Consider the following 13,608-nt stretch of genomic DNA (forward strand, 5'->3'; position numbering starts at 1 on the left):
GTCGCAAAGGTGCAGTGAAGACGGTGCGGCGGCGGCACCGTCAGTGCCGCCGCGCGACGCCGCGCGGCGAGGACGAGTTCCTCGTCAAGGTCCAACCCGACGACCGTCAGCTGCAGAGGGGCCACGTCGTCACTGTGGTCGCCGGCGCCTTGCGGCGCGCACAACGCGGCGCTCAGGGACAGCAGCGCGGCGCCGTCGCCGCAGCCGAGGTCTGTGAGCCGCAGTGCCCCGCCGTGTTGCAGCTGAAGCAGCGGCGAGTCCTTCATCCACGCCGCAAGCGCCGCCAACGCGTCTGCGCTGCTGGCAACGAATGGGGAGATAAACTTCCCGTCATCCCACTGGAACGGCAACTCCATCGTGCGTCCTGCGCCTTTGCGACTCCGGCCAAATCTCTAACTCCCCCACCGCACCCCCAGCCCACTTCAAGTCTGTCCGGCGCCACACAAACACCCACACACAGACACAGACACAGACACAGACACAGACACAGAAAAAACAACAACAAGTTACCCCACGACACGTGAGTGAAAGAAAACGAGCATGAAGGAGGAGGACAAAAAAGGACTCAGCCTGGAGAAGCAGAGGAACACAAAGACAGGGAAACACACACATAAAAAAAACAAGCACACATGCATGCAGGCACCACACACTCACACCGACCCACTCATAAATGCACATGGAGACTTATACCACCAGCCATCCATGCGTCCGCGCAGCAGCGCTATCAAGAGTGATGGCGGTCGTGGATGTCATACATGCACATTACCACTCAGCCTGGGCAAGGCGAGCAGAGGGAGGGAGAGGAAAACACATACACGCAGAGAAACATACATGCATACAGATGGCACCCGCATGGGCACATTCTAGGGTCAATAAACAATAAGCTGCGTAATTGGCGAAAAAAAAAATCAGCAAACTGGAAAAGAAAAAGGAAAGAAATAAAGCACGCATGCCAATCTTTCTCTTACACATAAAAACAGCGGCCACCAAGACAAACGGTGCCTCCACCTACACCAAGGACATCTCCCTCTCTAGCATTCTTCACTTGCTTCGTACTTTCCACGGGGCCGCCCCATGCTGGCCAAATGGTTGCGAGCCCTCAGTTAAGTTCGGTTACAAACAAAGTAGAAGAAAAAAAAAGAGGAAAACACACACAAACACACACCATACATTTTTTGTTTTTGTTTTTGTTTTTTCGCTCTTCTGCACACGCGGCGCGTAGGTCTGTGGCCACAGAATTCGGGGAGGTGACTCCCCCCACCCCCACCCCCCCCCACCCACGGCAGCACGGATTACACGCAAGAGGCATCTACACGTGTAAACAACAGAAAAGGATACTAAAACAGAAAAAAAAACACACACACATCTTCACATAAATTTACCCGTTGAGTTCACCACAAGGTGCAACGGAAAGAAAAGTAAGGAAGCAAAAATGGGGCAAAACGCATACAGGTTCTTATTCAATTGATATTAGTACAAATACGGCTACTTGAGTGATGCGGAGTCGCACAACGTCGTCAGCTCGGGCCGCTGCCCCAGCCACACCGAGAACGTGGAGCGCAGGACCCTCTTCAGAGGGTTATACTCCTCCTGCAGGTAGGCGGCGAAGACGATGAGGTTGAAGTACCGACGCAGGTAGTGCACCCCGTGATGGTGTGCCCGCCCTCGCTGCTCCTCGGTGACGTCTGGCGACTTCAACTGCAGCGCAAAGTTCTCAATCGCGGTGCGGAGGTTTTGCATCTGGCTGCAAGCCTCCAACACGAGGTCGACCTGGTGCTTTGCCTGGCGTCCCCCCGTGAGAACTCGCTTCAGCTGCACAATGCACCCGTAGTCCCCACGCGACAACTGCGATTCCTCTGGCTTGTAAAGGGGGTTAAACCTGTTGTTTAGCTCATCGTAGTACTCCGGTATCACGAGGCCAATCAGCATGCAGCAGATCACCATACCGGTTGTGGTGCGGCCGCGCCCCATCTGGCAATTAAATACAAACGACAGCGTCTCGCGACGATCCATGTGGGCGGCAATGCTGGGAAGCAAGGCGGCGACGAGTCCATCAAAGTCATCCACGCCGGGACTCTGCTCGTCGGTCACGGGTAGTCGCAGCATTGTTACACGAATGCCTCGTGCCGCCAACTCATTATACACGTCTCGCACCGTCTTGACCGTTTCCTCCGTTGCCGGCTCCCATATGCCAACCAGTTCACCGGGTTCGCCTTCGTCGCTCACGAGAAACATGCCGCCCTGCAGGGACGCCTCCTTCAGCACATCTTTCCTCATTTGAATTTCCACCTCCTCCGCCTTGTGGGCCGCAATGCCGGTCAACTCCACATTGACGTACGGGGCATCAATATTTCGAAGCACAAACGGCCGATCGCCCACATACAAAATTGGCTCCTCGCGAAGATTCACCCAAACAACGCTGCCACGCAACGGCTTCGCGAGTTCCTCCTGGACAAAGTGCGGCGCAAAGAGCCGCGGTGCCGCAAAACCAATGTGCAACTCATTGTCATTGCTCTCGCCTGGGTATGTCTGCAGCGGCTCCGCCGAGGCCCCAAGCAGGGAGAGGACGTTGTTTATGCCCCGCAGGGTGGGAATCGCCACGCCATAGACGTTGACCACGTCCACCTTGCGGAAGTTTGGTGCGCCACACAACTCCGGCCGCAACCCCTTCTTCTGGCACCCTGGAAAGTGGTCCGCCTTGAGCACAAAGTTTGCCGTCAACACATCTCCGTTGCGGTTGGGGAATCCTTCCTTGACGGACGGACGGGCCTCCATGTACTTGATGGACTGCTCGGGGCGCTGCTCAAGATTTTCAATGATGTTTGCCACCTCCGTCCGCTTCTCCACCCAGTCACTAAAGGGCTCTTCCGCGCTGTAGTCGCCCACGGAGTCAATGTAGATGGCGCTGAGTAGCACCAGCAGATAGGTGCGTACCGAGCGAACCGCATTGCGTGTGCTCTTCGTCTTGTTGATGGAATCCAACATCTCCAACTTGTAGCGGTTTAGCATGTGCAGAAGGTTCCATCGTGTGCCGCGCCCCCCAAGGGTGAGGGCCGCCTCCACGACGCGGAGCAGGGAGCCCGCGGTGAGCATTTGGCATATGGTGGACGCCACCTGCAGTACGATTGGCGTCGCCGGCACCTCGTCTGGGTTCACCGCGAGCGAGTCTAAAATATGGGCGGAGGGCAGCACCACCCCGTCGTGGCCAACGCGCAGGACCTCCTTAAACTCCTCCGGGGTGGTAATCATGCGCAGGTTCCGCACCCGCGAGGCCCGGTAGAGGGTGAGCAGGTTTAGGGCAACGGTGGTACGCGTGGAGCCCTCGCTATCGTTGATGATGAACACGTCATGCTCGGCGCAGCTCTTACTCAAGTACTCCAAAAAGGGATCCACGTCGGAGGCCAACATTTGACCGGCGTATGGAATAGGAATGCGGTGGTATGAGATGCCGAACTTCTCCGCGAAATTCGCCATGGTGAGCTTGGGGGTGCAGACGGAACGCACCTTGACGCGCAGCGTGGAGCGAGCGTTATTATCTTCAATGTGATGCAGCAGTATCACACCCTTCTGCTCCTGCGCCTCTAAAAGGACATCGCGGCGCAGGCGCTCCTCCATTTGCTCCATGGCATTTAGAGACACATGCATGGTCGACGCCAGCTCAGCCGTGTTGCTGGAGATCGTGTCGTAGTCGGACAAGGTGTAGCTGACGTCGTTGATGAACACCATCGGCTCCGCGCGAAGACTCAGCCAGAGAATATTTTTCTGCTCTGAGAAGTGCTGCGCCAACTCCGACATCAGCGAGAGGCGGCCAGCCTCTGACAACCGCCCGCAGGTGAAGATGGGGACATCCGGTGCCAGCTGCCGCAGTGCGTTGACATGATTCACGCTGTCCGAGGCCATGGGCAAACTGCACAGGATGCGGCCGGCACTCAGCACGTTGCCGCGGCGGCGGCGCACAATACCGGCGGCCCACGCCTCTTCTCCCTGCGCAACGGGGGCCACAATGCGCTCCTCCTTAAACTCCTCTTCCATCGACCGGATGCTGTCAATGAGGAGCCGCAACTCGTTATTGTCCGCGAGCCACTCACTGAAGGGGGCTTTGATGTTAAAGTTCCAAAGCCGCTGCTCGCAGTAGTACGAAAAGACGAGAAAGTAGGCGTACTGCTGCAGGTGCATCATGGCCTCCTCCGCCGAGGCCGTGCCGGTGTAAAAGGCGGCGTAGATGTGCTCCGCGATGGAGTACATCTTGTCGGAGAGCTCCAGCAGAATCATAAGCCGACGCTCGTGCAGTTTGCCGTCGGGGAGCAGTGAGATAATCTTCTTGATGGTGCGGAAGCGGAAGCAGTGGGCCTCACTCCGCAGTAGGCGGACATCCAACGAGGCGTCGTGGCCACACACTTGGTAAAAGCGGACAATGCTAGCCATCATCATCAGCGAACTCGACTTCCCTCGCCCTGTTTGGCAGTTGAAGGCCACCACCGCGCGTGGGTACTCCATACATGTGTTGAACACGAAATCAAAGTCCGGTGGTTGCGGCCCAACATTACGCGTAATGGGGCGACGGAAAAAGACCACATTTTTTCGCAGCAAGTTAAAGGCGTCCTGCAACGTCAGCACATTTCCCACATCCGCGCTTTCCCACTGATCCTCCATGACGCCATTCCCCCCCTGTACGTGCACACTCACGTTTCCACCGTTTTCACGCGCCTCCTGTAATACTTCCTGCTTCAGCTTCTCCTCAATCTGCGCGATGCTGCGGCCGGTGACGTTTGGGATGATCATCGGTGTCAGCGGATCCTTCCGATCGCGAACAATGTGTGCCTGGTTATTGATATAAATAAGAGGCTCCTCGCGAAGATTTACCCACACAACCGCACCATCGTAGACCCGACGAAGCCCGTTCACAATTGTTTTTATGGCGCTAATGTTCGGTTGGGCAACACCGGCCACGTTTAACCTTGGCACCATGCGAAAGTACGGGGCTCCGGCGACGATGCCGGTAGGCCCCTTGTGACTCCGCAGTGCATCCTGCAGGTCCACAACGAGAATGTTGTTTGCGGAGAGAACGTCGCCGCTGCGCACCATTCCAATCTCGCTGGGGGACGGGAGGACGACGTCGCGTTGATTGGCCAATGAGTCCATAAGGGCAAGAGTGCCCTCCGTGAGGCGGAGAACGCTGCTTGAGCGCATGGACATCCGTCCCAAGTTTATGCTGTTCATGGAGAGCTCCGGGTCCAGCGCGGTGGACATGAACGAGGCTCGGCCAGGGTCAAACATGTAGGAGGCGTCCAATTGCGACGGAGAGACAAGGGCGCCAGACGCACCTTGCCCCCCCTCCTGCTTCTGCTTCAAATCGGCGAAATTGTACACCAACGTGGCCAGTTCAATAATATCCCGCTCGGTGTTGGCCTGCATCACAAGCGGTGGCGGTGGGGAGAGGGAGGCGGCCTTTTGACGCTGGGGCTCCCTCCAGGAACGCGCCATCTCACTTTGGAGGCGGTTCATGCGTGAGTGGCGCCGGTCTAGATCCTCCTCCAGCTTGCGAATTTCCTTCTCCTCTTCATTCTCCACCGGGGGTTTCCTTTCCTGCGGCTCCGCCTCTGTCTCCCGCTGCTGGCTGGGAGGCAGTGGCACGGAAGGGAGAAAGTGATTCGAGCTGTAGCGGGCGCCATCGACGCTCAGCGGCAGCTTCTCGGGAACGGACTGCGGCGTCGGCACCGATTCGCCCAGGCCGGAGGAGGCGTGGTCGGAGTTGGTCTCCCGCGCTTTCTCCAAACTGTGCGCCGAGCGCTCCGCGCGCTCCTTCAAGCGGTCCTGCTGTTTGCGCAGGAGGTTTTTAAGCAGCAGCAGTTCCTCCGCCGAGCTGTCGGGTGCCTTGACTACCGGCGTGGGCGGAGGGGCGTTGCGTATGGGCGGCAGCAGCCCGTTCATCGGCGGGCCTCGCGGCTGCGGCTGCGGCGGCCGTCGATTGTCTCTGTCACGCTTTGACTTGCCGTCGACGGAGGGAGGCATCCTTCGCCCCGCGGTGTCGCTACTCCTCACCGCTCCCCCGTCCCTTTCACCCGCGTCCGCGTCGTCGACCGTGGCTGTCTCGCTGTCCTGCTTCCTCGGCTTCTCCCACTCGTTGAAGAGAGAGAGAGAGAGAAACAAAAAAAAAGAACACACGGCGGAGGCGCGTCAAACGAAGAAAGCAACACACACACACACACAGGCACACACACAACAGCAACAACAACAAGAGAAAACAAATACCAATAGCAACGACAATACTAAGACTAGGAGTGCTCTGTAGACGGCTCCTGTTTCGGATGCAGCAACGCGCTTCGCAGCAACTCCAAGCATCTTCCACTGCCAGCTTGAGGCGCCATAAACAATTTTATGCCTGTACGTATATCTCTACGTATACGCCTATACTGAATATTTTAGGAGCGATCATATGCATATATATATATATATCGCTTTACGGAGCTCTTCAAACTGTCTCTTCAGGAGCAGGCCACCTGGGCCTCAGCGGAAGAAGCATGCGCCACCACCGTCTGTCGGTGCCCAGCACCGCGTCCCAGTGGGCCCGGCGACTCTGCTCCAGCTGCTGCCTGCTCTGCCGCCGCGACCCCTCCCGGTTGAATGAGGCGACGTGTCGCGACATGGTTGACTGGCCGCGGCAGATCCAGCACACATGCGTTAGACCAAAGCTGAGGAGCGTCACGGCCAAAACGAGTATAAAAGCGGAGAACATAATCCACGCGATGTTCCAATCGCCGCCTTCCAGGGCGAAGATGCCGATCAGCATCAGGCCCCCGTTGAAGAAGCCCACAACGCCGACGTAGACGAGGAACGTCACAAAGAGTTTATAGTTGTCGCGTCCGATGCAGTTATTGATGGCGGGGCAATGGTGATCAAACTGATACGTGCAGCGCGCGCAGAAGTTGCAGTGGTACGCATTATCTGGCTTATACTGCTCGCACGACGCGCAGTAACGCAGCTGGTTTGCCCTATCCAGCTGTGTGACGCTGTTGGGGTTGGACCCCCCGTTGGAGGATGGCGCGGGCGGCTGAAAGTCCTTGCGCCGCCCGACGTACGTGGGAGGGTACTTCCACGGGTCCGCAGGCACGTACCCCGCGGCCGTCGTGACGGCGCCCAGAAACGCCCACAGCAGCATCGCGCTGGCGGCGGTGCCGAGGAGAATACAAATCACAGCGAAGGCAGTGCGCCAGTCCGCGTGGAACTTCAGACAGAGGGTGATAAAGTACGCGTCATACCCCACCGTAAGCACGACGATCAGAAAGAATATGATGCACGGAGGCGAGTACGAGCAGCACATGCAGCAGGCCTCACCGCAGTGCTTTGGCGTGTAGCTGTGCAAATTGCGCATGTTGAACACTTCATCCGTGAGCCTAGATGCGCCCTCTCTCCTGCTGAAGCGTGACCCCTGCGAAGTCATTGGCTTCGCGGGGAGGCAAGCGGCCGCAAACGCTATGAGCACAACACTGCAGCTGCAGCTCACGCCAGGCGGGTGTCGGTCAAAAAAAAAAGAAGACGCAAGGTGAAAAAGGAGAGAGAATAAAAAAAAAAAGAGGCAGGTGGAACTGAAAGGGGACGGAGGCTTCTTTGAGGGAATTTGTCCCACGAGGGCACCAGCTGCCCGCGGCCACGGGGACTGACCCGCAACGAGGAAAACGACAAGAGCAGCAACAGCGAAAGGAGGAGGCGGGCAAAAAGGTGGCAGACGGCCATCTCCGTGTCCTTTTCCGAAGAGAGCACGGCCATTTTTAATGCCCTTGCTGCTTTTGCTTCTCCTCCTCTTAGCGTAACACCGTTTGTGTCCCCTTGCTGGCACTTGCGGGAACGCTTCGGGGGCGGCGGCAAGTATAGTAGGGGGCGGGCGGGCAACTCACAGCAACTCCTGCAGCGAATTTCCGTACGCGGGGCGCGCAACATGCAAAGGGCAAATCAAACTCCACCAGCGGCGGTTCACGCCGAAGATGTTGTTCAGGTATCGCTCCCGTTCCTCCTTCAGCAGCCCCGCGTCACCCTTTCGGCTGTACACGAGGTTGCCAACGGTAGTTTCGCCGTGAAGCATCATCCAGAGGAAGTGTGCCGCAAAAATAAGGAAGGATATGGCCATTACCAGCGAGAAAATCGAAGAAAAAATGAGGCCGCTCACGGCGAGCAAATCAGAGGACTGATAGAGATCAAAGTGGTACATGCAGCTGTACACCGTCGTGCCACTGATATGAAAGCCACCCAGCGGAATGTAGGCGAGGAAGAGTATAAAAAACTTCGCATTGTCGCGGCCAACACAGTTGTTGATCCAAGGGCAGTGGTGGTCCATGTCGTAGATGCAGCGGCGGCAGGTACGACAGTGGTGCGCATTGTCTGGCTTGTACAACTCGCACTTGCTGCAGTAGCGCAACTTTCCATCGAGCCCAAGCCGGCGGACCTCGTTCATGTTGTCGCTGTTGACGCGGCCCCTAAACACGGGCATGTTGGCCCAAGGCACCCGCTTCACGTATCCCGGCGGTGTGTGGATGGCTAGAAAGAGATTTACAAATACCAGCACCTCCGCAATCAACATGACAATATGGCAGTAGGCGCAGTAGAACCACGAGACGCCGCCCTTCCTGTACGCCTCGTGGAGGCGTGGGATGAACTGTAAATAGTACGGAATGACGTTGGCCAAAATCAACAGCACCGCAATGACGGGAGGGACGTACCGGCAGCAGCAGACACACCAGCCGCAGAAACCGGACGGGCGGTTCGTGTTGTGCACCCGGCCAGCGCCCATGGGCCGGCTTCTTCCCTTCAGCAGAGACGCACCCACGGGGAGAAGAAGAAACTGAGGCGAGCGGAGGAGGAGGAGAAGGAGCGGCGCACGGACGCCGGCAACGGCGTCAAGAGGCATCTGCATAAAGGGGTGTGTGTGTGCTTAGCGCCCACCTCCGCAGCGTCCATCGGAAAGCGGCGGGGGGAGACCGGCATGTGCCGTCGGTTTTCTCGCCTCCGCCGCGGCGAAAGCGCAGAGCGCCCCCCCCCCCCCCCCGCCACCCCCCAGTTGCGGGAAAAAGTCAAAGCGACGCAGCCCGGCCGCGCCCCCTCTCCCCTCGGCCCAAGCCTCCCAAAAAGTATATATATATATATACACAAAAACCCGCAGGCGCCGTCACGGTGTCTTCAATAAAATACTCGAGACACCGCGGCGGGCTGCAAGGAAAAAACGGAAGCAACAGCAGCCGTAAGAAGAAAACAAAAAACGAGTGGTGATAACAAACGGCGCACGAGCAACAAGCTTCGGCCCCACAAAAAAAAAGAAAAAACACACACACACGCAACAACCAAGCACGCACACATTCGTACAAAAACAAAAAAAAGATCACGTGTGGCCCAGCGCTGCCTGTCAAGCAGAATAAATAGAAGATTAATAATGGCAATAAATTCTAAAGTGACGACAGGGCCGAAGGTCAGCAGAAGCAACACCCAAAACCGTACCTAAGCTAACAGCAGGGGAATGTGGACGCCCAGCTCCGCTGCTTCCGCACAGGTGAGCAGAAACAAAGTAATTTCAAAGACAAAATCAAAAAAAAAATAACTAAGTAAAAAGAAGTGAATGGAGAGCTCAACGCCGCTCTTCCTTTATCGCAGAAGTCAGCCAAACCGCGCTAACCCCCTGGAAGCCAGCAGATGCTGTGGCAGCACATTTCCAGCGTCTCCCACAGGTTGACCTTTCGGCAATGATCCCTTTGGCGCAGGGGACGCTTGTGGTGAAGCCAAAAACATTTGGCTTGTCGGCGCCATAGAACCCGCGAGCAGGGCGTGCTGTTGCTGCTGCTGTAAATATGGCAGCGCCATGGAGGAGGCCATCAAGGCGTGTTGGGGAGAGAAGGCAGATGTCATCACCGCCTGCTGCTGTGGCAGCAGCACGGAATTAAGCAGCAAAGACTGCCGTGGTGGATGCAGCGGCGCCACAGGCGCTGACACCAGTTGTTGGGCAGGCGCAGTTGCAGCGTAGGCGAGCTGAGGCTCCGGGCTTGGAGCATCCTGTGTGAAGGCAATAACTGGGGAGTGCTCAGGCGCAGCTTGGGGGACGGCGGGGCGCACGGACTGCGCCGCCAGCGGAGCCCCAACGGCCGCCTGACGTGCCAGCAACATGGCGTCTGCCAGCCTGTGCGCCTCCTTCGACACGCGCCGCCTGTCGCTGGGTAAAAACCGCCACAGCCGCAATCCGCAGATGATGGCAACGACCAAGGCAATGCCACAGTACACCCGTGACGCCGGCAGAAACAGAATGAGCATGGAGGAAGCCACAATGACAGCTGCAAGGATGACGAGCTCCAGTACCCGCCAGCGGGATACCCGAAAGCAGGAGGAGAGCTTACCCGCAACGCTTCCCATTGTGTGTTGGCTTCACTTTGCGCGGTTCACCTGGAAAACAAAAAAAACCTGGGGGATTAAATCGCGATGCTGCGTGCGTGCAAGTGGAAAAAGGTGAGAGAAAAGAAGTTATGGGGAGGGAGACAATGGCGAGAAAGGGAAGAGCCAAGTTGGGTACAAACGAGAGAGAGGGGCAATTGGGCGGAAAGAGGCAGCCACGGGAACCGGCAAAGATCCTCATACCTACACACCCCCACCCACACGCGCAGAGGCACAGATGTATGCATATAAAAATATATACACGCAAAGAGGGAAAGGAGAAAAGGCCCCATGACGGTGCCCGAGTGGGCCACCCGCCACGCCAATCAAAGATACACCCCAGCACCAGCACCACCACCACCACACAGAGCGAGGTGGGGAATTGTGGTGCAGGTCAGGAAATGTTTAAAAGCATCCATCCAGAGAACAACTACATCCTACCGTGCACTTTCACCACAATATATATATATATATATATACATATACATATTATATGTATTATTTCTTTTAGTTGTTTGTTTGTTTGTTTGGTTCTGTGTCCTTGCTCCTTCGTTCGTACTCTTTGCGTCCCCGCTCCCCTGAACGACCCCATTAATAGAAGCCGCCTCACGTCTTCCCCTTCCTAAGTTTGTTTAAGTCCCCCCACCCCCCAAAAAAAAAATTCAAACTATGAGCGCTTTTGTGCTCAGAAACAAGCCACATACTTTCACTTGGAGAGCGCGACTCCCCCTCCCCCCACTCACTCGCTACCTTCCCCATTTTTTTCTTATCTGCTCTGGGCGGCTGAAGCAACGAGTACGCCTGAAGCTAATAATGCAAGGATTGTCCTCTCCCTATTCCTCTCTCTTGTGCCTTATTACCTTCTTGCTTTGAAATACTTTCGTCCGTGCCATGTAACAACGCCGGCCCCGCCAACGCGCAGCACGCCACTCCCAGCGCCGCTGCCTTGGTACGGCGATCACAGCAATCTTACATGCCGCAAGGCAGAGCAGAAAAGGGGTGTGTCTCGCCGTGGCAACAGAAATGGGGGAAAGTCGCTCCGCCACGGACGGTGCTCGTCAAGTGAACGCCCGCGGAGGCCTGTCCCCCTCAAACTCCACCAAACGGCAGAGGCTTTGTTCTCCCTCCAGCCGCTTTCCCTGCCGGTGTCTTCGCCTGTCCTTCTGTTTGTTGCTGCTCCGCTGCACCGCCCTGCAATCCCCCTATCTCTTTTTTTTTCGTTTATTATGGTTCCTTTTTTTGCGTTGAAATCCACCGTTCTCTCCTTGCCCACTTCCCCTCACCTGAGGTGGGGGAGGGAGGGAGGGAGGGAGCGCCCCCTTCGGTCGCGCGGTTATTTTGCGCGCTCGGCGTGCTTCTGCAGCGTTGCCTCGATGAGGGCCTTCACCTTCGCCTGGTCCAGCTGCACGCCCTTCGCCTCCAGCAGCCCCAGGGTACTCACAAGGTGCGTCACGTTGCCAGCCTCGCAAAGTGCGTCCACGAGGCGGAGCAGCGCTACCACCTCCGACTCCACGCCGCCGCGCCGCGGCGCCTCCGAGCCTGCAGGTAGCGCCCGGGGATCAACGCCGTAAATGACCTTGCGAAGCGTATCGTAGCGTTCCATGATGTTTTCTACGCGACTGCGATCGAGGTTGGTGTTGCGCACAAATGGGCGGATGTACGCGTACTGCCGGAAGAAGTGCCGAAGGTCGACAACAAAGTCCTTAATGACGGGAAAGTTGGGCAGCGGGCCCACTGTTGTCACCTGCTGTGAGAAGGTGATGCAGGCGAGGCTGTTAATGCCGTTAATGTTCATGGCGCAGCTGCCGCAAACGCCTTCGCAGCAGGAGGCCCGGAAAGCTAGCGTAGGGTCCTGGTGTGCCTTTACCGCCGTGATGAGGTCGAGGACCATGTAGTCATGGTGCTTGTCGTACTCGTAGCTCTCTATGCGCTGCCTGTTTGTCTGCGGGTCAAAGCGAATCAAGCGCAGAATCGCCTTCTTTGAGGTGTTGGCGGGCGCAGTGGCGGCGGTGCGGCGCACGGACACTTTGTACGGGGTGGCGATCTTGCGCAGCATTCGGTGGTGATCGCGCGGGACGGGCCTTCCTTCTTTCTTCCTCGGGCGGCTGGTGCTGTTGCTGGTGTTGCTGTGGGCTCTATTGCTAAGGCAGATGTCCCTCTTTTTTTTGTTTTTTTTCTTTTTGTGTGGGGTCTACGCAGTCTGGGCGTGGGTTTGCCTCGCGCGGCGGGGAGAACAGACGACGGCGCAGAAGGAGGCACACGTACACCCACAAAGAGAGAAAAAGAGAGAAAAAGAGAGAGGGAGGAACATACAAAAAAAAAAGACACACACACACACAGGCAGAAAGAGAGAAAGAGCGCGCGCGCGTGCGCGAGGCGCAAAAGAGCTGCAGACGCAGGCATCACCAAGAGAGTGGGGACAGGCGGAACCACGCGAGACGCCGCTCAGTCCTCCGGCACAAACAGCGACCAGTCCCGCACCTCAAAGGACAGCAGTGCACGCCGCAGCACCGCGAGCACCTCCTCTCTCCCGCGGAGTTGCCGCACCACGCGAGCCTCGCTGCTCTCCGGATGAATCCACTGAGGTGCGGAGACGGAGAGCAGCACGTCCGACGAGACGGACGGCGGGAAGCGCAGCACTGCGAGGGCAACGAACACCTCGTTCTCCCTCCCGCGCTCATTCGTGTACTTCGAGATGCGCTGCACCCCATGCGCGAGGCAGCCGTACGCGCACCGTCGCCCGCTCGCCGGGGCCGCCCCGGCGGGCAGCTGCGCCACGTGGGGGTAATCCGCCGGCGCGAGCGGCCGCTGGACGTCGAGGGTGAAGTCCCCGCCGCCGCAGTCGTTCGCGCGTGCGAGGTCAGCGAAGAAAAACGCCCCGCAGTCCTCGTCGCGCACGTCGGCCTGGCGGGCGAGGAGCTCGACGATGATGCACGTGCCGGTCTCCGCCTCGGCGTACACCTCCTGCGTGTCGGGCACCTGCCTGAAGTCGCTCACGTCGGCGGCGGTGGCGGGGAGGCGGCAGCGGATGGCGCCGCCGAACAGCTCCACTTCCCTCCCGTCCGACATCCGCCGTGCTGCAGCTGCCGGCGTGTGCCACACGAGGCGCAGAAAAGGAAAAAGGCAAAAAAAAAAGCAAGGCAAGCAAACGGGGAAGAAGAGAAAACAGCGGAGCAGTGGCCTGAGCAGGATGCAAGGCAA

At 57.6% G+C, this 13,608-nt stretch overlaps 7 protein-coding genes across 7 annotated transcripts, besides 17 other annotated features; all 7 read right to left on the bottom strand.

Moving 5' to 3' along the window:
- Window positions 1-2: 2 nt before the first annotated feature.
- On the bottom strand, window positions 3-356 carry Tco025E_00136 (uncharacterized protein; the record flags this gene model as incomplete). The annotated part of the gene is made up of 1 exon (XM_029367085.1): window positions 3-356. A coding segment is annotated over one exon (354 nt), but the record flags the coding sequence as incomplete, so codon positions are not given.
- Window positions 357-454: 98 nt separating this feature from the next.
- Window positions 455-491: a microsatellite.
- A 656-nt stretch (window positions 492-1,147) lies between these two features.
- Window positions 1,148-1,171: a microsatellite.
- Window positions 1,172-1,196: a microsatellite.
- A 57-nt stretch (window positions 1,197-1,253) lies between these two features.
- Window positions 1,254-1,279: a microsatellite.
- A 206-nt stretch (window positions 1,280-1,485) lies between these two features.
- On the bottom strand, window positions 1,486-6,012 carry Tco025E_00137 (metal ion binding protein; the record flags this gene model as incomplete). The annotated part of the gene is made up of 1 exon (XM_029367086.1): window positions 1,486-6,012. One exon carries the CDS (start codon window positions 6,010-6,012, stop codon window positions 1,486-1,488), a length of 4,527 nt encoding a protein of 1,508 aa, XP_029232782.1.
- Window positions 6,013-6,128: 116 nt separating this feature from the next.
- Window positions 6,129-6,145: a microsatellite.
- A 48-nt stretch (window positions 6,146-6,193) lies between these two features.
- Window positions 6,194-6,237: a microsatellite.
- A 197-nt stretch (window positions 6,238-6,434) lies between these two features.
- Window positions 6,435-6,456: a microsatellite.
- A 16-nt stretch (window positions 6,457-6,472) lies between these two features.
- On the bottom strand, window positions 6,473-7,441 carry Tco025E_00138 (zinc finger protein; the record flags this gene model as incomplete). Its single annotated transcript, XM_029367087.1, has 1 exon — window positions 6,473-7,441. The coding sequence occupies one exon, from the start codon at window positions 7,439-7,441 to the stop codon at window positions 6,473-6,475; it is 969 nt and encodes a 322-aa protein (XP_029232783.1).
- A 450-nt stretch (window positions 7,442-7,891) lies between these two features.
- Tco025E_00139 (zinc finger protein) lies at window positions 7,892-8,908 on the bottom strand (the record flags this gene model as incomplete). Its single annotated transcript, XM_029367088.1, has 1 exon — window positions 7,892-8,908. The coding sequence occupies one exon, from the start codon at window positions 8,906-8,908 to the stop codon at window positions 7,892-7,894; it is 1,017 nt and encodes a 338-aa protein (XP_029232784.1).
- A 116-nt stretch (window positions 8,909-9,024) lies between these two features.
- Window positions 9,025-9,050: a microsatellite.
- A 263-nt stretch (window positions 9,051-9,313) lies between these two features.
- Window positions 9,314-9,347: a microsatellite.
- A 295-nt stretch (window positions 9,348-9,642) lies between these two features.
- Window positions 9,643-10,389, bottom strand: Tco025E_00140 (uncharacterized protein; the record flags this gene model as incomplete). Its single annotated transcript, XM_029367089.1, has 1 exon — window positions 9,643-10,389. One exon carries the CDS (start codon window positions 10,387-10,389, stop codon window positions 9,643-9,645), a length of 747 nt encoding a protein of 248 aa, XP_029232785.1.
- Window positions 10,390-10,742: 353 nt separating this feature from the next.
- Window positions 10,743-10,771: a microsatellite.
- Window positions 10,772-10,865: 94 nt separating this feature from the next.
- Window positions 10,866-10,909: a microsatellite.
- A 5-nt stretch (window positions 10,910-10,914) lies between these two features.
- Window positions 10,915-10,946: a microsatellite.
- A 746-nt stretch (window positions 10,947-11,692) lies between these two features.
- Window positions 11,693-11,720: a microsatellite.
- Window positions 11,721-11,740: 20 nt separating this feature from the next.
- Tco025E_00141 (electron transfer protein) lies at window positions 11,741-12,463 on the bottom strand (the record flags this gene model as incomplete). The annotated part of the gene is made up of 1 exon (XM_029367090.1): window positions 11,741-12,463. The coding sequence occupies one exon, from the start codon at window positions 12,461-12,463 to the stop codon at window positions 11,741-11,743; it is 723 nt and encodes a 240-aa protein (XP_029232786.1).
- A 103-nt stretch (window positions 12,464-12,566) lies between these two features.
- Window positions 12,567-12,589: a microsatellite.
- Window positions 12,590-12,680: 91 nt separating this feature from the next.
- Window positions 12,681-12,765: a sequence feature (GA-rich).
- An 87-nt stretch (window positions 12,766-12,852) lies between these two features.
- Tco025E_00142 (Ran-binding protein) lies at window positions 12,853-13,476 on the bottom strand (the record flags this gene model as incomplete). The annotated part of the gene is made up of 1 exon (XM_029367091.1): window positions 12,853-13,476. The coding sequence occupies one exon, from the start codon at window positions 13,474-13,476 to the stop codon at window positions 12,853-12,855; it is 624 nt and encodes a 207-aa protein (XP_029232787.1).
- Window positions 13,477-13,518: 42 nt separating this feature from the next.
- Window positions 13,519-13,573: a sequence feature (A-rich).
- A 32-nt stretch (window positions 13,574-13,605) lies between these two features.
- Window positions 13,606-13,608: part of a microsatellite that runs on past the window's edge.

The sequence above is a fragment of the Trypanosoma conorhini genome, assembly GCF_003719485.1.
Source record: "Trypanosoma conorhini strain 025E chromosome Unknown Tco_14.4_contig_00002, whole genome shotgun sequence".
In the NCBI taxonomy this organism is placed as follows: domain Eukaryota; phylum Euglenozoa; class Kinetoplastea; order Trypanosomatida; family Trypanosomatidae; genus Trypanosoma; species Trypanosoma conorhini.